This window comes from Vigna unguiculata, chromosome 10 (assembly GCF_037176805.1).
Source record: "Vigna unguiculata cultivar grain cowpea cultivar isolate G323 ecotype 2 chromosome 10, ASM3717680v1, whole genome shotgun sequence".
In the NCBI taxonomy this organism is placed as follows: Eukaryota; Viridiplantae; Streptophyta; class Magnoliopsida; order Fabales; family Fabaceae; genus Vigna; species Vigna unguiculata.
In genome coordinates this window covers 202,131-222,596 of record NC_140801.1, presented here as the reverse complement: position 1 = coordinate 222,596, position 20,466 = coordinate 202,131, and the positions used below count along the sequence as shown (strand labels likewise).

The window sequence follows — 20,466 nt, the reverse complement described above, 5'->3', positions numbered from 1 at the left end:
ACATAAATAAATTATTTCAATAAATTTGTGCATAAATTTTATTAAAACAAGTTTAAAAAAATGATTTTCCATAAATCTAAATGAAGTGTTACACGTGTTTAATATTTTTCTGTGGTTCCAAGTATGATAGATGTGGCCTTAAATTTGGACCAAGAGAAGCAATGGATAAAGTGAGGAAGAAGAAGAAGAAGAAGTGGCAAAAGTGGTGCCTCTGATCTGAGAAGCATCATCATCCAATGGCTTCTCTGCTCCCTCCAACTCCAACTGCAACTTCCACGCTCAAACACAGCCAAATGGCCTCTCCCATGAAGCTCACCAACTGCTACTTCCACCGTTTGAAGAGCAATTCTGCAAAGTGCCATGCAGTGTTTGGTGATGTGGCCAAAAGGTTGGTGGAGAACAGTGTTGGCATGGAGCAGTTTGAAAGTATCCAATCGGGAATAGTGCAGATTGAAAGAGTGACTGAAGGGTTATCTGATGTGCAGAAGTGGGTGGTTCTGGTGTTTGGTGGGTTGACGTGGATTTATCTGACTGCGAGGCCAGGTGTGCTTGTTGGTGCCATTGATGCATACCTTTTGGCCCCTCTTCAACTGGGGTTGGACAGTTTGGTTGGAAGGAGGAACTTGAAGAGGAGTGACTTTGTGGTCGGAGAAAAGCTTGGTGAAGGGTCTTTTGGTGTTGTCTATTCGGGTGTTTTGGTTCCGAAGAATGGGAATGGGAGTAATGGGAGTGTTGATGTTGTGCAGAAGAGGGGGAGAGGCAAGACAACGCAGGTGGAAGCCAAGTCTAAGGATAAAGTCATTCTTAAAAAGGTATTGTTGTTGGAACTTCTTTAAGGAAGGAAAGAACAGTGATCTTATGTTGGTGTTTGTTTGTTTGTTTGTATGTTTGTTCTATGCACGAACTTAGATAGAGCTTTACCTTTGGTAGATTGTACTGTTTCTTAACACATCCCTTTATTATGCAGAATATTGAGTTGACATTCCAATTCTGGGTTGAAATTCCTGCATTGAATTGATATGGAGATATTGGAAAAACCTTACTTTTAGTTGTGTGGTTTTGTTCTTTGATTTGATGTCTGGATGATACTTGAATGTTGCAGTTCACCAACCCTTTGATCATTAGGATTCCTCAATCATTCTGTCTTTTTTCTGTATTATAAATTCTTGTTTTCTGATCAAGAGAAGGAAGATGTACAATTCAAATGTTTAAACCAGTAAATTGGATACTTGATTTGCTGAACATCCATTTTCTGCTTTTAGACTATGTAGTCTACAAGAGGTATTTTGCATCTGACTAATGAGATGTGCAGGTTAAGGTCGAAATTAAAGGCGCTGCGGAGTTTGGTGATTATGAGGAGTGGTTCAATTACAGGCTATCTAGGGCAGCTCCTGAAACATGTGCTGACTTTCTTGGAAGTTTTGTAGCTGATCAAACAAATTCACAGTTTACAAAAGGTGGAAAATGGCTTGTTTGGAAGTTTGAGGTGCTCTAGCTTGTTTTTCTATTGCATAAACAATAGCCTTAGATGAACTAATCATGCCTATTTAACTATCAGCAGTTTTATAAAAAAATTTTTTTCCATGTTAGTCTCATTCAGTCCTCCCCCTTAACTAATTGGAAGGTTGCTTATTTCATTTCACAGGGGGATCGCACTCTTGGTGATTACATGAAGGACAGAAACTTTCCTTCAAACTTAGAATCTGTGATGTTTGGACGTGTTCTGCAAGGTGTTGACTCTTCAAAACGAAATGCATTGATCATCAAACAAATAATGCGCCAGATCATAACATCTCTGAGGAAAATTCATGATACTGGCATTGTTCACAGGGATGTAAAGCCAGCCAACATAGTGGTCACTAAACGAGGCCAGATTAAACTCATTGATTTTGGTGCAGCAACAGACTTGCGGATTGGAAAGAATTATGTTCCGAACCGTACCCTTTTGGATCCTGACTACTGCCCCCCAGAATTATATGTACTCCCAGAAGAAACACCAAGTCCACCACCAGCACCAATTGCTGCTTTCCTTTCTCCAATCCTTTGGCAGGTATAACTTCACCGAGTTCATGCAGTCAAAATATGGTTCTTCAGTATGCATCACCGATTTTGTCAGGTCTGTTAAAGCAGCATGTTGGCTAAGATCAGTTCACAAAAATAGAATTGTTCTGTGAATTAAAAATAGAATCTTCTAATTTAGGAACATTAATTGAAAGATTTGTTAATATCTTGGTCACATCTGGTTTATTCCACACATTTGTTTTGCTGAGGAAGTGCTAAAGTGGCGTTATGTGATTATTGTTGCAGTTAAACAGCCCTGATTTGTTTGATATGTATTCAGCTGGGATTGTACTCCTTCAAATGGCAATACCATCCTTAAGGTCTTCTGCTGCTTTGAAGAATTTCAACTTGGAACTAAAAAACTGTGGATATGATCTGAAAAAATGGAGGGACTATACTCGCAGCCGGCCTGACTTCCAAATTCTAGATGGTGAATCTGGTAGAGGGTGGGACTTAGCTACAAGGCTTGTATCTGAGAGAGGTTCCCTGAGAAGAGGACGTTTATCTGCTGCTGCAGCTCTTAGACATCCTTATTTTCTTCTGGGTGGTGATCAAGCAGCTGCAGTACTTTCAAAACTAAGCTTAAGCAGAAATTGAGCTGCATAGCAATGTGGGTATACTGTTTCATTTTTTAATTCAGTCATTTTGTTTAATCACTGGTTATCTTTCAGATTTGTATAGTCAAGTTTGATCTGATAACATTTCTGTTTCCTTATGCTGGCGCCCATGTTTTCTTCTGAAACTGTATCTATCTAGAGTTATCTGCTGTTTCCTTAGCTAGAAACCAAGCAAGATAATTTAGAATGAAAGAAAATCACAGATGATAGATAATTTACTTTCTCAGTGTACAAACAAGTTTCTTTAGTTTTTGGGTTACTGGTAATATGACAGGACAGTTCACTCATTTGTTTGTTCTTTGAATCATATCACTTTTGATTGAAGTTCTCTGAGGTAATATTATCATATTAAGACATTTATTTCTATCAGGAGGAGGAGGAGGAGGAGACATTTGAATTCAGAGGTGTACCACAGCCAACCAGCCAACAAAACATGTGATTGAACACCATCAATTATAAGATTTTGTTCCACTTTTTTTTAAGCCTCAGTACATCAAAGCATACAGAGGGAAAAATTATTGCTGCAGTGTACATTTATGCCTTTCATGTTACGTATGTGACAACAATATCAACAGGATCACATAGTGGTTGTACGAGCTTGATCAGTTATCTCCTATGGTTTCTTTCTACAAAAGGTGAATGCGTGAAGATTGGTTGAATCAGGACATTCAACAAAGTAGAGCTGCATTCTATTGACACTTACCAGATGAAATTACTTACTTACATCCAGGATGATATTATGTATTTAGTTCCATTCCGTATAGTTCTATCATATGAATAGTATTCTTGTACGAAACTGTGCTTCTTGTTGCTTTCAAGAGTTGTCACTGATATAATAACATAGTTCTTCACACCAAAATTACTAGCTTATTTTACAAATTGCCACACAACTGTCAGAACATACAAAGTATAACTATTGGCATCATTACAAACAGAATGGTATGCTGCATACCCATATTTATCTCTTCTCTTCACTTTTCTCTGTAGTATCATTTTCATACTGAAACTATTATCTTGGATGCACCAGAGACAGGCTTTTTACATAGCAGAAGTTTGCAACTTTCCACATATGGTATTAGAGGTCATGATAGAGCACTGTTTCCAACACATTTCGCTTCCTACAGCCCCAACGGCATTTTGTAGAACACAAGGAATTGAAAAGGGCTAGCCTTGTGGATTGAAGGGATACAATGCTTGATGTGGAAGGTGATTTTGAGAGAACAATTGCATACCCATCATCCATGTAATCTGTTCCATCAGGAAAGAGCTGCCACACAAGGCTTCCAGCTCCACTACCTCCTTTCTTGGTAGAGTTTAGGATTGTCTTGTACACAGTGTTTATAAGGTTGTCTCTGTATGATGAATTGAAGCCAGGAGCTTTTGCAGACACACCAAACTCACCAAAAACAACCGGCATTCCAAGATACTTCTCAGCATCCTCTATGTGCGCTTCCATCCAAGACTTTATAAATGGGAGGTGGGAATCAGCAATTGATTGTGAAATCCTTTGGCAAGGTAATCAATTCGTAGTCAGAAACTCTCCACTCATGTTGGATTTCAGATAAGCAGATGAATGGTAAAACAAAGAAGACACTTATGGCATAGTACATTAATGTATTTTATAAGCACTTGAACATGATTTTGATAAAGATGAATACTAAAAGTTTGCAGCAGTTCAGTTTTATGATACTATACATACTACAGTAAAAGTCATTATTGAATAAACTTAGTAACTTACCAAGAGTCTGGATATATGTGAACAGAAGCGAAGTCAACACCTAGAACCTGGTGGTTCCTGATAAAATCAGTTCCAACCTGGTGAGCATATGCATTTGGGTTTAACTGATATCTCTGAGGTGTTGAGGGGCCATAAAATCCTTCGAGTCCAATCTCCACCAGATGTTTTGTATCAATGCTTTTCACATAGAATGACATTTCTTTTATCCAATCCTACAATGTATTCAGTTGAGCACAAAATGTGATATCATGGAAGGAACTGATTAATTGAAAGCAATGATTTTATGATACTACAAACTGAAAGAATAGTTCCACAGGACCAGGGCAAACCTGTAACACATCACCTGAGGAGTCTGAGTTGCACCGAGGTTCATTCATCAGTTCCCAAGCAAAAATTGTTGGATCTTCCTTGTAAGTGATATTTGTGAATATATTAACTCTATTGAGCACCGTCTACACAGTGAAAAATAGTACTCAACCATATTAGTTACTTACTAGGTTGTTAAGCATTGCAGCAAATAACAAAAAGGCTTTAAAAAAGGTTGTTCTTGATCTATTGGATTGTAACAAACTACATGCCTTAACATGAGCCTTGTAATAGCTTCTGAGAGTTGGATGTGAAAAAAAGGCATCATCAGAGGTCAAGTTAAGGCCAGCTGCATTGCCCCACTTCACATACTGTGCTTTGCCACCGTAAGCCTCCCAGTTGTTAACCAGTGATAATATGAGCCTAATTTTGTATTTCTTTGCTTCACTTACCACGAAATCCAAGGCCTGTGGTTCCAACAATAAAATGGACACTATCATCACTTAAAACATTAACAAGTACTAGCCATAATACAATGGTGAAGAAAAAATTGGTTACTGTTTTTAGTAGTACATAAAAAGTAATGAAAATAGAAAAGCAGATAAATCAGAAGCACTGACCTTGAACACGTCTTCATTGTAAACTGATGGAGATTCCTGAAGAGCACGCCATTGGCCATCATTGAAGGCCCAAGTCCTACAAACTGTCATGCCCACAGAGGATGCATGTTTGAACACCTCAGTGACCTTTCCTCTGGTGGACTCATCCGCAGCAAATACCATCAACCAGTACGTGTTGAATCCATTCACATAGAAAGGTTGGTCGTTCACCACAAATTGGTTTCCTTTGGTTTGCACCATCTGCCATTCATTTTCTTCCATGTCTTCCATTTCATTTCTTAACCCCAGAAAAATGTAATTAAGTACAAAAAGTTAAAAAGGACAGGAGTAACATGAATAATTGACAAAAGGGTTTCCTAATACATACCCATAACTTGAGATAGACTCTGCTATATCAAGGTTTTCCCCATCTTCATATTCACTGACATCAAATGCAGTTGAGCTTAAACTTGTAGTAAGAGTCAGAAAAAGGACCAAGGAAATTGTACTTAAGCCAAATCCAAATCTCAAGTGTGTTTCCATAGAGTTGGTTACCTAGGCACGATGTCTTATGATGTTTGGGACCAAATTATATAAGTGATCATCTTAAATTTTCTTACATAGGAGTGGATCAAAGACAGAAGAGTGGTGTGCAAGTAGAGACCATGTTATGTCACTGCTCTAGCTTTAAAGCCAAGAAAAGCTTCTATTCTATTATATTCTCTTCCATTGCTTAGCAATGTATAGCAAAGTCAGGTAGGAGTAAAGTAGCAAAAAATGTGTGTCCTAACTCCCAAGGTACGCTCATGTCAAGTGGGCTCCACAAACCATAATACATGAAATTTTGTTTGATTTTAACTTTAAAGAAATCAAAGTTAAGAAATCATAGTACAGTCACTTCTCAACACAAACATATCAAAGTATAACACCACCAAGTTTGTTCTAATTGTATCTTCTTAAGGTCTTCAGAATCGTTTCGGTCAGATAGGTATATATTGACCAGAAGAATTTTTTCAAAAGAAAAATTGAAGAGAAAACCACATATACCTGTTTCTGTGTGTTGAGTCCATGTACCTGCTATTGATCCCTTGACAGGGAGAAAAAATGGAAAAGATAGATGAAGATAAGAGGCAATTGGCAGAAGAAGAAGAGGGTATTGGTTGTGACTGACACATCTAGCATTGTATGTGATATTTGTAGTTTACCAGCAACATATGATGTTTATGTTTTATGAGAATGGTAATTAGATAAATTAATGACTGTCTCCAAAGTCAAACATCATCTTTTTTTGACTATTGTTAGTGTTTGAGCTTGTCAATAGTTGTCTTTTAAATTGTGTTTCACAATATGATTTTTTTATTTTAAGATAGTGTAATACATACTCATTTCCATAATTTCAAAAAATCTACTCATCTTTTCTAAATTTTGTTAAAAATTGCACCAAATTCATAAATAATTGACATTTTTCTCTAACAACATTCCAATTATCTCTACCAGTTCCAGAAAATCGATGAAGCACACATTTTGACATTTTGGTTATGAAGGAGATAAGGTTTCATGGATATCTAATTTTTATATTTGCATTCATAAATGAAAGACAAATTAATATGGTCAGGGCAGTTTAAAAAAAGTTTACAAATTAAGAATTATCATTATTATTATAAAATATTTTTAAATTCTTTTTTGATCTCTTATATTTCTATCGTAACAATTTACAATTTTTATCTTAACAGCATTTCCTTCAAGAAGGTTTACAAATTAAGAATTATTATTCCTGTAAAATATTTTTAAATTCTCTCTTATCTCGTACCTTATATTTCTATCATAAACTTTCTGAAATTTGTATGACTATTCATTACTATTATCTTTCTCAACTACTAAAATTAAGTAACACGAGACATGATAACTATTTATGATCACTCTATACAGTTACACAACTATGAATTGAGAATTGATTGAGAGAGGAGAGAAAAAAAAACATGTTGGTGTTTGTTGTGATGACACTAATGTTTTTCCCTCTTTGTAAGGTTGATGAAGAAGGTTAATGATGAAGGATTATGTTGTTCCTTTTTAGAAGATTAATGAATATGGTGTGAGTTGATTAAGAAAGCTAAGTGAAATCCCCACTGGACATTAAGATAGCAAGCTATCTAGATAACAAGCTATCTAGATGTGAAGGTTCCTTTCACAAAGCTCAAGAGAAGAAGATGATGGATTGATTCAAAATGAAAAGGAAATGGAAAGCACATAAACCATAGAAAACCAAGAACAATTAAAGGAAGAAGAAAACATAAAATGGAAAGGAAAGAAATGGTAAAAATGTGAGAAGCACGCCACTACAAGGCTAGGCTAGAAGCCATGACAACCTTGAAGATGAGTGGATGTGTGCCGCCACTTGCTATGCAAGATAAGGCTTAAAAGTTTCACTCCCAAGGGAGGAAACTCTCACAAATGGTTGAGACACAAGAGTGTTTTTACTTCAAAATGTTCAACCCTTTTACATGTCTAGGAGCACCCCTTATATAGAAGAGTTTAGGGGCCTCTAAGCAAATAAAAGATACCTAAGGATGTCTCTACAAAAACCTAACCCTAGCTTCTAGAAACTAGGTCAAATAAGGTTACAAAAATGAGAGATAAAAGAGCTAACTATGGTGTGTGCAAGGCTAATTTCGTTCTAGCACAAAAGGAGACAAAGAATGTGTCTCATATGTCTCCAAAAAGTGGTCAAAGTGTGCTAAAAACAAAGGAGACCAAAGGTACATAGGTACACTTGCTTCATGCCTTTTACTTTATGCTTTATGCCTTTGCTTTACTCTCTCCTCCACATCATTTATGCTCCCCAATCACCATGCGCCACCTAGCATTGCTTTCTTACTCCTAATTAACCTACAAAGCAAATAAACATAGATTAGCATGTTGGCTTAAGTCAAGTCAACTATAGTGAACAAGTCAAACCTAGTCAAAGGTCAACAAGTCAACTAAAGTTGATTCAACTAAGTCAACTTAGGGAATCAAAAATAACAAACACAAATGAAAGGGATGAAGGATTAGTGAACTTCCTTTTTAAACATGCTTAGTCTTCTTAAGCATGTACCTTCATCCTTGGTTGGGGTCAATCCTTCATCATCCTCCCCTTCTTGGAGAGAATTTGACCACAAATTCTTTAAGCCTTTGTAGATGGAGCTTGACTTGATTTGGGGGAGGTTTTGCGCCTCCCTTTTATGAGCTCTTGTTCCATCTTTTCTAAGGGTACTACCCCTAGCTTTGGTTAGGCCATCCCTCTTTTCTAGACCATTCTTCTTCTCATGCTTGCGCATTGGGTCTTCCTTTTGAGCCTTGCAAGAGAAGAAAGAATGGTGATGTCCATCTTGCTTTGAAAATATTTTTTTAGAGGCAAGTAACACTTTGGAGGTAACTTGCTCTTTTTCTTTTTCATTTTTTCTCTTATCTTTCACTTTATTTTGGTCCTCATTTGCTTGATTGGGTGAGAGAGGTAGGAGTGTGAACTTCTTGCCTTGGAAGGAGAAAGCATAGGTGTTAGCATGGCCATCATAAAAGACTTTTCTATCAAATTGCCATGGCCTACCTAACAAAATATGAGTTTCTTCCATAGGCACAACATCACATAACACCTCATCTTTAAAATTTCCAATTGAAAAGTTAATGAGGACTTGTTGAGTTACTTTAATGTCTTCTTTCTTAAGCCATGATAGCTTGTAAGGCTTGGCATGAGGGATAGTTTTCAACCCAAACTTGTCCACAACCCTTGTGCTAGCCACATTTACACAACTTCCATTATCTATGAGGAGGGGACATAGTTTGTCTTTGATATGACACCTTGAATGAAAAATGTTTTGTCTTTGAGAAGGGTCAAGTTCCTTGGAAACTTGTCTTAGTTGGTGCCTTATCATTAACAATCCACCATCAAGGGGTTTAATCCTTTCACTTGAAGAAGAAGTGTGGGAAGAAGTACTTTTGGGGGAAGGGGGAGAAGAATGTTCACTCTCTACTTCTTTTTTAAGGTTTAAGGCCATGGTTCTTTTGGTGGGACAATTTGAAGCTATGTGCCCATATCCCAAACACTTAAAACATTTTATAGAACTTGTCCTTGTACCTTGAGAAGAATTAGGAGTTTCATTAGAAGGCCTAGACGAATTAGTCCTAGGAGGTGGGTCTTTGGAACTCTTGAGTGGTGATTTATCATGTTTTCTTTCTTTATCTTTCCAAGTACTAGAATAGTAGTCATTGTATGAACCACTCCTCTTGGCCTCTTTTTTCTTTTGCAATTGAGTTTCAACTTTGATGGCCAAATGTAAAACTTTGTCAAGAGAGGAGTACTCATATAACTCTACTAAATCTTGTATGTCCCTCCTTAACCCACTTACAAATCTAGCTACCTTTTCCTCTTCACTTTCAAATTGGAGTCCTACTTTTAGAAGCATGGACTCCATTAACTTGTAATATTCATCCACATACATGGACCCTTGTTGAAGCCTTTGGAGGTTCAAAAGAGTCTCCCTCCTATAGTAGGAAGGAACAAATCTAGCGCGCATCAAATTTTTAAGGTCTCTCCAAGAAGTCGCGAGTGACTCTTGGTTAATATTGTCCATACATAATTGATGCCACCAAGTCATGGCATAATCCTCAAACTCTAAGACTACCAAATCTACTTGCTTTTGATGACTAACTACATGAATGGTAAAAATTTGGTCCACTTTTTGTTCCCACTCAATGTAGATGTTTGGGTCATTTTCTCCTTTGAACTTAGGAATCTTTGGAGTTTGCTTCTCTTGTGATGGTTTGCGCCTAGAATGCCCTCTTTTCCTAGCCTCTCTTTCTTGCTCCTTTGCTTCAAGCCTTTGAATGTGCTCTTGGATTCTTAGGTCACTTTGCTCCTTGTCCTTTCTCAATTGTTCAAAGGCCTCCTTCCTAGACAACTCCAAATCCCGAAGCAATCTCATCAATGTATTGTTTTTGTTTGGTGTAGGTGCATTTGATGAACTTGCCATGATTCCTACAACAAAAACACTCAAATCCGAGACAAAATAAATGGATTAGGGGTTAGACAACATGAAAACCGAGACCAAATCCAACCCAAAATGTAACCCAAGTGTTTAGATCACTCTCCCAAAGTAACAAGGCAAGGCTAGCACTCAAAATCCACTAAAGGAGTGAAGCAAACACTTTTCAAAACTTGTTCAAAACCTTTCAAATGTAATACAAGTAATTCGGCCACAACATCCCAAGAGTTTCAAGAAAAGAAAACTACTAAGACAAAACAAAGAACACCTAGTGACAAGCAAGAAAAGCACAAAAACAAGGAAAGTTAAACTCTAAAGAAGAAAAGTTTGAGACAAAACTTTTAACAAGACTAAAACAATGAAAAGCACTTTTAAGGACTCTATGGAAAGCATTTGAACAAGCCAAGATTATACCTCAAATCATGCATACACCATGAAAGATCATAGCCAAGTCAAAACATGGAACTAATTTGCCAATATCACCCAAAATCCAAGTATAAAATTTGGTAGCATAACACCTAGTAAAAATTGCCAAATGGATTCACCAAGCATTGTAAAAGCTCTCGGCCAAACTGTTTTTGGTCTTGAAAACACTTTTTCTTTTCAAAACTAGGTACTTAAAATGATGAGAATGATGTTTTAGGGTGTCTTGAACACTTAGTTCCTTAAAATTAGGTCAAAATCAATTTCAAGGAGCATACAACAACACAAGGCATAGATCTCATGCAATAGTTCAAAAACTTAGAAACAAGAACAAGAAAATTCAAAGAAGCATATGACAAGAGACTCAAGCAAAAGTTAGACACATTTAAAGACTCAACATGACATACACAAAGACACAAACATGTAGCTATCATGCATTTAAACTCATTGATTTGAGGCTCAAAGACTAAGCATCAAAAGACATGTTATCCAACCACCTTTAGGAGTAAGAAGAGTAACAAAAACAGTAGCCAAAACTGCCCAACATAACCTGAAAAACGTTGATTCGCGGTGATCTCGGCAGCTCTGACCTTTGCTCACTATTTCAATCATAACTCTCTCCACAGAACTCCAAATGCATTGGTTCTTTTTTTGTTAAAAACTAGACTCACAGAGCTTTCTTTTGACATCCAGAACGTAATTTTTGGACCACTGAGCAGGTGCAGTTTAATCTTTTAAAATCGTGAACAGTTTCTGCCAACATTGTTTTTATGTGGACCATTCAAAGATAGCTACACAAGACAAGGTTAGAACATGAAAACACCATATTCAAGGACAACCAAAGCTCTAGATACCAAATGATGAAGGATTATCTTGTTCCTTTTTAAGATTATTGAATATGGTGTGAGTTGATTAAGAAAGCTAAGTGAAATCCCCACTGGACATTAAGATAGCAAGCTATCTAGATGTGAAGGTTCCTTTCACAAAGCTCAAGAGAAGAAGATGATGGATTGATTCAAAACAAAAAGGAAATGGAAAGCACATAAACCATAGAAAACCAAGAACAATTAAAGGAAGAAGAAAACATAAAATGGAAAGGAAAGGAATGGTAAAAATGTGAGAAGCACGCCACTACAAGGCTAGGCTAGAAGCCATGGCAACCTTGAAGATGAGTGGATGTGTGCCGCTACTTGCTATGCAAGATAAGGCTTAGAAGTATTCACTCCCAAGGGAGGAAACTCTCAGAAATGGTTGAGACACAAGAGTGTTTTTACTTCAAAATGTTCAACCCTTTTACATGTCTAGGAGCACCCCTTATATAGAAGAGTTTAGGGGCCTCTAAGCAAATAAAAGATACCTAAGGATGTCTCTACAAAAATCTAACCCTAGCTTCTAGAAACTAGGTCAAATAAGGTTACAAAAATGAGAGACAAAAGAGCTAACTATGGTGTGTGCAAGGCTAATTTCGTTCTAGCACAAAAGGAGACAAAGAATGTGTCTCATATGTCTCCAAAAAGTGGTCAAAGTGTGCTAAAAACAAAGGAGACCAAAGGTACATAGGTACACTTGCTTCATGCCTTTTACTTTATGCTTTATGCCTTTGCTTTACTCTCTCCTCCACATCATTTATGCTCCCCAATCACCATGCGCCACCTAGCATTGCTTTCTTACTCCTAATTAACCTACAAAGCAAATAAACATAGATTAGCATGTTGGCTTAAGTCAAGTCAACTATAGTGAACAAGTCAAACCTAGTCAAAGGTCAACAAGTCAACTAAAGTTGATTCAACTAAGTCAACTTAGGGAATCAAAAATAACAAACACAAATGAAAGGGATGAAGGATTAGTGAACTTCCTTTTTAAACATGCTTAGTCTTCTTAAGCATGTGCCTTCATCCTTGGTTGGGGTCAATCCTTCATCAGTTAAAACCTAGAATGGAGAAATCTTCTTGTCAATGGCCTTGGTGTCACTCCTCCAATGGAGTATGAAAGAAATCTATGTCATATCCATTGGAAGAGTGGTACCAAGCCATTGGCAATAATTTCTTCGACAAACTTCAATCACAAACTCAGCAAAATCAGCACAATAAGTAGCAACATTTTTTCTCTTTTCATTCCCAATATAACTTAACTACACACACTCATCATGACTTACCTAAAAGAAACACACACTCGTCATGCATGACTCACCCAAAAGAAGTTGTTGATAAATGAAAAGAGTGTAACATCATTTCACAGAGAAAAACCTACGTACTATTATTACAGTCTACATTTCAATAAAAACACAACCAACATCAAACACGAACCTTCTCATTGACTTCCTATTTATTACATCAATATCAAAAGTTCTACACATATTCCTTACTAGTGATAGAGGAAAAATGCTAATGTTTGTTGTACTCACAATGTTTAACTATGTTTGTGATTCCTCCAGCCATAGGAGAAATCTTCTTGGGAATGGCCTTGGTGCCACCCCTCCAATGGGGTATGAAATCTATCATGCAACTATTCAAATTCTTTTGTCACTTGATTCATGCATCAAAACATTTATGATACAGGTGGAATAGTTGGAACCACTTTCATCAAAATATAAATGAAACAATCATCCGAGAAGCAGGTATATAAACATTTATGTTATCTGTTTACTATGTACCATGAACATTGGTGTTCTTCATCTGGGACAACTTACGACCAAAAAGGATAATATTTTATTACAATGACTAACATTAGTCAACTTTAAAACTTTACATAAAGGATTTTTAGTGGAATCAGATAGCCCATTGAATTCATAATTTTTTTTATACTAAAGAATTGTGGTAAAATGTATATGCATGGATACTGTATATGTAGATTATTCAATTCAACATCACAGTCTAATTGCAAAAATGTTCATATGGTTTTGCAGCTGATATCCTTGTTTCTTCTGGTCTTTCTGAGCTTGGGTACATTTATGTTAACATAGGTAAATGAAAAAACATTTTTTTTTTGCCAGTTTTATTTTTATTTCACTTCATCTTAGTTTGCAAAGTGACATAAGAACTAAGAACAACAATTTTTTGCAGATGATGGTTGGGGTGAAATGACTCGAGATATCGATGTATGGATTGTATTCATAGTATACGTTTTGTTTCTTCATCTCTTAAAACACATATTAAAATGATTTCAATTTCATTGAAATTAATAGAGTATTTGATCCAAATTGTCTGTGACAGGGTAATTTGGTACCTGATAAAAAACATTTTCCTTCTGGCATAAAAGCTCTAGCAGATTATGTTCATCAGAAGGGTCTGAAGCTTGGCATTTATGCAGATGCAGGGTACAAGATACAACCAAAACACATGCTTCTCTTAATTAAAAATAAATGTTGTTCAACTCTTTCAAAGTTTTTGTAGAACTATGTGTTTGAGGGTAATTTTTCAGGTATTATACTTGTGCAAAACGTATGCCTGGCTCACTTGGTTATGAAGAGCAAGATGCCAAGACTTTTGCATCATGGGTATACACACATACATATATTATGACCCTGCTTATTTATTAAAAAATGAATGTCAGCAACATTTTTTTTCTATTATTAGATGAAGTTTATTAGAAAGTATAAATTTTGGCATGTTCTACTAATCATTTAACCATTCCCCTCTGGATTTAGCACTAAAGAGTGATAGAAAGAATGTTGCTGGCATTCTTCTATTTAATTTGCTTGCTACTGAACAAACTGTGATTGTTATCATTGTATCTTCTTGCAGGGTGTTGATTATCTCAAGTATGATAACTGTAACAATGGTGGAATAAAGCCTCTTCATAGGTAGCAGAAGCTAGTTACAGTTTCATAGCATTGTTTCGTATGGTTATTTTTCAGTTTTATGTTGGTTCTTAAAAGTGAAAATGGTTGTGTTCTTTTGATATACTTAGATATCCTATTATGACTCGAGCTTTGATGAAGACAGGTCGTCCAATCTACTTCTCATATGTGAATGGTACTTTTGTTTACTTTAAGAATGTTTTGATTGTCTTCAAATTTTTCTGTCTAATAACATGTGCTTTGTTCTTAGGGGAGACATGCACCCTGCATTATGGGGTTATCCAGTGGGAAATAGCTGGAGAACCAGTGATGACATCACTGATAACTGGGAAAGGTAAAAATGAAAGATAAGAAAGAAACTGTGTAACAAAGTTTGGTTTTGTTTATTAGTGGTTATGTAAAATTGTTCACTTTTGGCAGAATGGTTTCAAGAATAGACAGAAATGATGTTTATGCTGATTTTGCAAAACCTGGTGGTTGGAATGGTATGAATTTCACTGATGACTCTTTTATATTCATCTTACTGTCACCATTCTTAACAATCCTTAAAATCAATAGATCCTGACATGCTGGAGGTTGGAAATGGAGGAATGAAGAAACATGAATACGTTGTTCACTTTAGTTTATGGGCAATTTCCAAGGTACCATCCATCTCAAACGTTGTCTTGTCATGCTTGTATATGAAGAGACATATACTTCAGATCAGATTGTTGAATTTTTTTAAGAGCTGGCTGAAAGCCATGGTTAAATTCTGCAATTTGTGGATTCTGTTTTTTATGCAAAGAGTTATTGCAGGCTCCTCTTCTCATTGGGTGTGATCTTGGAAAAATGGACGATGACACTCTAGAGATACTATCAAATGCAGAGGTTATTGCAGTTAACCAAGGTGAAGAGATACTATACTATCAGTTCTGAATTATGCATTAAGTTAATGACCTTTTGTGTGTGTGGTTTTTAACATGTTTTTGTTCCGATTTCAGATCCGCTTGGTGTACAAGCTAAAAGGGTTAGGATGGAAGGAGCTCTTGAGGTAAATTGCACTTGCTATTATATCATGTAATGTACGAGTCTAGATTCTCTACTGAATTTTTCGATATTGTCCTCTACTGAACATTAAAATGTTAAAGACACAACAAAAAAGTAATGCAAATAAATTCAACCGAGAATCCAAATTCGTAATATATACGCATGCATGTATGCACTTGAATGAGAAAGAAAAGTGATGGATTTCTTAAGGATATATATATCATGTGACTTGAGTCTAAGTCACACAATAGACCGATGTGACTTTTACTTCAAAACCTCTAAAAATTAGGTTTACGGATCCGGATCTGTTTTTTTATATGGTGTTTAACTTTATCATTTTTATTTAATGTGAAAATTAGATTCACGTGTTATTCCTAACAAAAAGAAACAACGATGATAATATTTTGATCAGGTTTGGGCAGGTCCTCTTTCAGAATACAGGGTGGCTGTTCTCTTAGTGAATAAATTCAGTGATCGTGGTTCAGAGATGACTGCAGAATGGGAAGATATTGGGCTTGACCCTTCAACTATTGTTCAAGCAAGAGACCTCTGGGAGGTAAGACAATAATTTAGTGACAAATTCTACGTTGTTTTTCATGGGATAGTGATGATGTAATAACACATGTTGTTTTGTGATGTATATGCAGCACGAGACATTGGAAAGCCAGTTCGTGGGAAAAATGAGTGTGACTGTTGAACCACATTCGTGCAAGATGTACGTGTTGAAGCCAATAGCTTGAATTTCAAAACATGTTCTTCTTCTCAAGTTTTTAGTCATTAGTCATAGAACATCATGCTACCTTTTACTTACTTTATGCAATGTTGGATTCGTTTTCTTAGTTATGTTTGTGTTATTTTGTGTTTGTGTTAGTGTAAGCGTTTTTTAGTGCTCATATAACTAATTCATAACTATATATATATATATATATATATATATATATATATATATATATATATATATATATATATGATAATCAAATCATAACTATTTTGGTTTCATAAAACTGCTTTTAATTGTTTTTTAAATCAGTCACGTAAGCCATTATAACAATCAAAATGTGTTATACGATTATAATAATCAGAGTTGATTCTCAAAATAAATAATTCTGTATACAAAATTGATTTTATGGTTAGTATTACACTTTAGCAACCTATTTTACTTTTATTTAGAAAAGAAAGTAACGACAAATATAAGACTTAACAACATATTTTATGCTCTAGTAATTGTATCATATTTAATTAATTTTATTTAGTTAAAACTGATTTTAAAGGTGAGAATCATTTCTAAGGACTAAAATCAATTATTGATCTAAAAAATGTAATCATAACCACTTTTATTTATCTCGTTAGTTATTATTATTGTATGCTTTAGTAAGTGTATCATATTTTATGCTTTAGTTAATTTTATAACGACAATATAAGACTTAACAGCATATTTTATGCTTTAGTAATTGTGTCATATTTCATTAAAACTGATTTTAAAGGTCAAAATTATTTCTAAGGACTAAAATCAATTAGGGAATACTTGTGGAAAATCAAATATGCTTTACTTATAAGATTCACTTATTATATATGATTAATGTTTAGAACCATTTTTGTTTATGTTGTTAGTTTTTATCACGGTAATTCTTTTATAACTACTGTGTGTGTGGTTTTTTATTATTTATAACTATTAATATTTGTTTTTACTGTATACTAACTTCTATCAGTTTTACCTTTTTAAGAGACTGTTTTTTAAACTTGATTTTTTTTTTCAAAACCATTTTTTCAATACAATATCTATTTCTAATAAAAAAATCATCTAAAAATTAAAAGTTATCTTTCACAAAAATTATGGAAATTATTTATATTTATTTTTACAATTATAATAATAAATAATAATAATAATAATTTTTAAACTTTTTTTTACGAAAAAAGCTAATGAGACGTACATACTTTTACTAGTAAATAACTAATTTAATTAAAAACAATTAAATTTAAATGAATAATTTGTGAAAATAATTATTTTAAATTAAAAGTTGTTAAAATTTGAATAATGATTGATCATTCAAAAAATAAAAACAATATGATAACAATTTTAATTTAAGAAACACTTATGTAAAAGATAAAATTAGAAAAAAAAATAAAAAAAAAATCTCCTTTATAATGGTATATCATAATTATATCATCCAACCATTTTAAAAAGTTAAATACCTATTTATTTAGTTTTAAAATATGTACCAATATATTAACATAAAAAACAAAGATGAATAATAAAACGTGGGACAAATCGAAATATATATTGAAAGGGGAAAAAAATTGATTTGGTAAAGAGTTAAGGGAATTAGTTAAATTTTCAATGTAATGAAAATGATGTGGCATTGTTTGAAGCTGTGAAAATAAATAAAATTGCTTTTGGCAACCCACCATAAGTTTTGCTCTTGGTGTTTATTTGAATCTTAAATGCACACATTCAGTTGATTTGATAACTAAAAAATTACGATTAAGAAAATTAAATTGGATAGCTGGCTCAAAAGGTTGAGAACATATGAAAAAAAAGAGTAATGTGATTTTTCTGCAGATTGTAAATCATAGAGAGATACTGCAAAATTGAGTCTGCTGCAAAGGAGTGATATCATGAACAGCATTTATATTTAGCATATCTTTCATATCTTCAAAACATATTTCCAGAAAACTCTCAAAATCTCAACACATATTTGGTCCATCTACCGGAAGAGCCTTGAAGCTGATCTCTTAAAGACTTTTCCTTCAAGTTTTAGTCGTCTATATGCTTCTCTCAGATGACAAGGCCGAATTGGTCCAGATTCCTTCCTTTCTTTCATAACTATTCTAGCTGCAGAAACATAGCACAATTCATTAACATAAACAACTCCAATTATGAAAAAACACAACAACATCCTTAAAAACTGTAGAAATACATACATACTGTGATTTTAGAAGTGTCTCAAACTTACAAAGAACAACTAGCCTTACCTGTTTCAACAACTTCACCAACAAACATTTTTGCAATGCCTGATACTACAATCGTCATTGGCACTGAAATCTTCTGGGTCCCTGTGATACTAGCCAATAACTGATAGGAGGAGGGAAAGGAGAAAATTTCAGCAAATCTTCTTATAATACATGATCAATTTCAGTATTTACAGAAGCATATTGATCTCTTCATGATCGCTTGATGCAATGATACTGATAACCTTACACCAATAACTATTATATATATAAGTTTGGAATAACATTACAGTCACTTCCTTTATACAATACCAATAAAGCACATTACACAGATCAACAAACGTTAAACAAATCATCCATAAAATACTCAGGAAGAAACACATTGCATGGTGCAACTCTGTAAGAAAGATCACTTATGAACAATTACCCCATGCAACACTGTAAGAACGGAAGGTTACTGTAAACATTAAAATAGAAAAAGAAAAGAAAGAGGAATCATGTACAATTTCAAACAAGAAACCTCAGGAGTGTCAATCTTCTATCAAAACAAACGAAATTCAAATCCAAAAAGTACGTTAACAGTAAAAATCAGTATGATGTTTTTTATCCAACGCAAAAACCAGTGAAGTTGCTTCAACTCGAAATTAATCCATGACAAAGTTCCTCGATCCAAAGTCAAACAAGTGAACATTTTCGTATAATAACACCAACTGGATTAAATCAAACAGGTGAATATACACCTAAAATGACATTAGTTGATGTTAAATCAAACATCTGAATATATATATACCTAAAAAATCACATTAACTGGCATTTCACCGTGATTTTAAATGATACAACGTGAATACAAACATGCATCTTGAGAAAGTGAGAGCAACCCAAAAACCACAGCAGCTGTTAATTATTCAAATTTGCCGAAGCAAAGCAATGAAACCCAAATGGAATATTATAAGAAGAGAAGAAGGGCACATACCCTTTTCATGTTAGCTCTCTGAAACCCAGCCCTTCGGAAGGACTCGTATCTACTCATCTGCTCTTCGCTGAACTGAGACAAAATTGCCCTGAAGAAGAAAAATGGGGGAAATTTGTAAACGAGGAAAAAGGTAACGAATTTGAATCGAAGTGAAGTGAAGTGAGTTACGAACTGCATCTTGGCCATTTTGTGAGGGTCGCCGGTGGAAGGGAGCTTGGAAAGCTCAACGTCCATGTTGTCTTCTTCTTCCTCCTCTTCATCGTCCTTGTCCTTGTCTTTGTCTTTGTTCTTGACCACTGCACTCGCCTTCTGTGGAGGCCCTGGATTGAGGGGTAGAACAGAAGGAGAAGGAATAGGGTTTTGGTTATGATTAAGGTTATGGCTATGGTTATGGATTGAGTCCGCCTCTATCTCCGTCGGAGATTCTGGCGGCGATTCCTCGAACGCTGCTTCGAACGGATCCTTCGATTGCTTCATTCCGAACACACTACGGTTTTGTTTGGATTTGGTGTCTCGAACGCTATATATACAGTTACAAGTTATAACCATCTCTTTATTTTTATTTTTCAACACATTTTCCCCCAAAATTTAAACATTTTCGTTTAAGAAAAACCATTCGTTATTAGGAGATTCTTATTGTAGTGTACATAACTATTATCTATTCGTTATTAACAATATATCTCATTTTACAATAATTATAACATTATAAAAGTTAATAAAAATATTTACTTTATAATTATTGTTTTATAATAACTCCTGTAACATTTATTTTTCAATTTATTATTAACAGTAAAAAATGGTACACAAACGCCTGTTTCCATTGGTATTGTAGAAAAAAAAAATTACATTATTAATCAATTAAACTATTATGAGTGTTAAGGCAATGGCAAAAAAGGTTGACAAACTTTATATGAAATTCAGGTTTTCTATTGAAATTTTTTTATATTATCTTTT

At 34.7% G+C, this 20,466-nt stretch overlaps 5 protein-coding genes across 7 annotated transcripts; 3 read left to right on the top strand and 2 right to left on the bottom strand.

Annotated features, from left to right (window-relative positions):
• Positions 1-144: 144 nt before the first annotated feature.
• On the top strand, positions 145-3,537 carry LOC114167123 (serine/threonine-protein kinase STN8, chloroplastic-like). Of its 2 annotated transcripts, XM_028052085.2 has the most exons (5): positions 149-812; positions 1,313-1,486; positions 1,646-2,050; positions 2,308-2,671; positions 3,049-3,537. In XM_028052085.2, the coding sequence occupies exons 1-4, from the start codon at positions 237-239 to the stop codon at positions 2,656-2,658; spliced, it is 1,506 nt and encodes a 501-aa protein (XP_027907886.1). In that variant the 5' UTR covers positions 149-236; the 3' UTR covers positions 2,659-2,671; positions 3,049-3,537. The 2 variants fall into 2 exon arrangements, with proteins under 2 accessions (XP_085524285.1, XP_027907886.1); XM_085668159.1 differs by lacking the exon at positions 3,049-3,537 and having other exon boundaries at positions 145-812; positions 2,342-2,662.
• Positions 3,462-6,478, bottom strand: LOC114167124 (mannan endo-1,4-beta-mannosidase 6-like). 2 transcript variants are annotated; one of them, XM_028052087.2, is made up of 7 exons: positions 6,369-6,478; positions 5,710-5,763; positions 5,343-5,619; positions 4,995-5,189; positions 4,746-4,868; positions 4,417-4,628; positions 3,462-4,183 (listed from the first exon to the last, which is right to left on the bottom strand). In XM_028052087.2, exons 1-7 carry the CDS (start codon positions 6,389-6,391, stop codon positions 3,754-3,756), a joined length of 1,314 nt encoding a protein of 437 aa, XP_027907888.1. In that variant the 5' UTR covers positions 6,392-6,478; the 3' UTR covers positions 3,462-3,753. The 2 variants fall into 2 exon arrangements, with proteins under 2 accessions (XP_027907888.1, XP_027907887.1); XM_028052086.2 differs by lacking the exon at positions 6,369-6,478 and having other exon boundaries at positions 5,710-5,988.
• Positions 6,479-13,170: 6,692 nt separating this feature from the next.
• On the top strand, positions 13,171-15,129 carry LOC146881969 (alpha-galactosidase 1-like). The gene is made up of 8 exons (XM_085668112.1): positions 13,171-13,250; positions 13,324-13,382; positions 13,671-13,725; positions 14,013-14,081; positions 14,186-14,261; positions 14,509-14,567; positions 14,815-14,898; positions 14,985-15,129. Exons 1-8 carry the CDS (start codon positions 13,171-13,173, stop codon positions 15,127-15,129), a joined length of 627 nt encoding a protein of 208 aa, XP_085524238.1.
• LOC114166890 (alpha-galactosidase 1-like) lies at positions 15,123-16,381 on the top strand. The gene is made up of 5 exons (XM_085668346.1): positions 15,123-15,205; positions 15,360-15,450; positions 15,545-15,594; positions 16,003-16,146; positions 16,238-16,381. The coding sequence occupies exons 1-5, from the start codon at positions 15,131-15,133 to the stop codon at positions 16,328-16,330; spliced, it is 453 nt and encodes a 150-aa protein (XP_085524472.1). The 5' UTR covers positions 15,123-15,130; the 3' UTR covers positions 16,331-16,381.
• Positions 16,382-18,118: 1,737 nt separating this feature from the next.
• Positions 18,119-20,021, bottom strand: TAF11 (TBP-associated factor 11). Its single transcript, XM_028051049.2, has 4 exons — positions 19,685-20,021; positions 19,513-19,600; positions 18,564-18,663; positions 18,119-18,423 (listed from the first exon to the last, which is right to left on the bottom strand). The coding sequence occupies exons 1-4, from the start codon at positions 19,987-19,989 to the stop codon at positions 18,296-18,298; spliced, it is 621 nt and encodes a 206-aa protein (XP_027906850.1). The 5' UTR covers positions 19,990-20,021; the 3' UTR covers positions 18,119-18,295.
• Between the last annotated feature and the right edge of the window lie 445 nt (positions 20,022-20,466).

What these genes read in the sequence shown, in the direction of transcription:
- TAF11 (XM_028051049.2), bottom strand. Translation starts at nt 19,989, where the DNA reads ATGAAGCAATCGAAGGATCCGTTCGAAGCAGCGTTCGAGGAATCGCCG. An exon ending in AGAGAGCTAACATGAAAAGG is followed by an intron (nt 18,664 to 19,512) that starts GTATGTGCCCTT and finishes TCCTCCTATCAG; the next exon opens with TTATTGGCTAGTATCACAGG. An exon ending in TGGTGAAGTTGTTGAAACAG is followed by an intron (nt 18,424 to 18,563) that starts GTAAGGCTAGTT and finishes ATGTTTCTGCAG; the next exon opens with CTAGAATAGTTATGAAAGAA.
- LOC146881969 (XM_085668112.1), top strand. Translation starts at nt 13,171, where the DNA reads ATGTTTAACTATGTTTGTGATTCCTCCAGCCATAGGAGAAATCTTCTT. An exon ending in AACAATCATCCGAGAAGCAG is followed by an intron (nt 13,383 to 13,670) that starts GTATATAAACAT and finishes ATGGTTTTGCAG; the next exon opens with CTGATATCCTTGTTTCTTCT. An exon ending in GGGTACATTTATGTTAACAT is followed by an intron (nt 13,726 to 14,012) that starts AGGTAAATGAAA and finishes ACATTTTCCTTC; the next exon opens with TGGCATAAAAGCTCTAGCAG.
- LOC114166890 (XM_085668346.1), top strand. Translation starts at nt 15,131, where the DNA reads ATGCTGGAGGTTGGAAATGGAGGAATGAAGAAACATGAATACGTTGTT. An exon ending in GTTTATGGGCAATTTCCAAG is followed by an intron (nt 15,206 to 15,359) that starts GTACCATCCATC and finishes GAGTTATTGCAG; the next exon opens with GCTCCTCTTCTCATTGGGTG. An exon ending in GGTTATTGCAGTTAACCAAG is followed by an intron (nt 15,451 to 15,544) that starts GTGAAGAGATAC and finishes TTCCGATTTCAG; the next exon opens with ATCCGCTTGGTGTACAAGCT.
- LOC114167123 (XM_028052085.2), top strand. Translation starts at nt 237, where the DNA reads ATGGCTTCTCTGCTCCCTCCAACTCCAACTGCAACTTCCACGCTCAAA. An exon ending in GGCTTGTTTGGAAGTTTGAG is followed by an intron (nt 1,487 to 1,645) that starts GTGCTCTAGCTT and finishes TTCATTTCACAG; the next exon opens with GGGGATCGCACTCTTGGTGA. An exon ending in TTTCTCCAATCCTTTGGCAG is followed by an intron (nt 2,051 to 2,307) that starts GTATAACTTCAC and finishes TTATTGTTGCAG; the next exon opens with TTAAACAGCCCTGATTTGTT.
- LOC114167124 (XM_028052086.2), bottom strand. Translation starts at nt 5,864, where the DNA reads ATGGAAACACACTTGAGATTTGGATTTGGCTTAAGTACAATTTCCTTG. An exon ending in ATTACAAGGCTCATGTTAAG is followed by an intron (nt 4,869 to 4,994) that starts GCATGTAGTTTG and finishes TTCACTGTGTAG; the next exon opens with ACGGTGCTCAATAGAGTTAA. An exon ending in CACATATATCCAGACTCTTG is followed by an intron (nt 4,184 to 4,416) that starts GTAAGTTACTAA and finishes ACCTTGCCAAAG; the next exon opens with GATTTCACAATCAATTGCTG.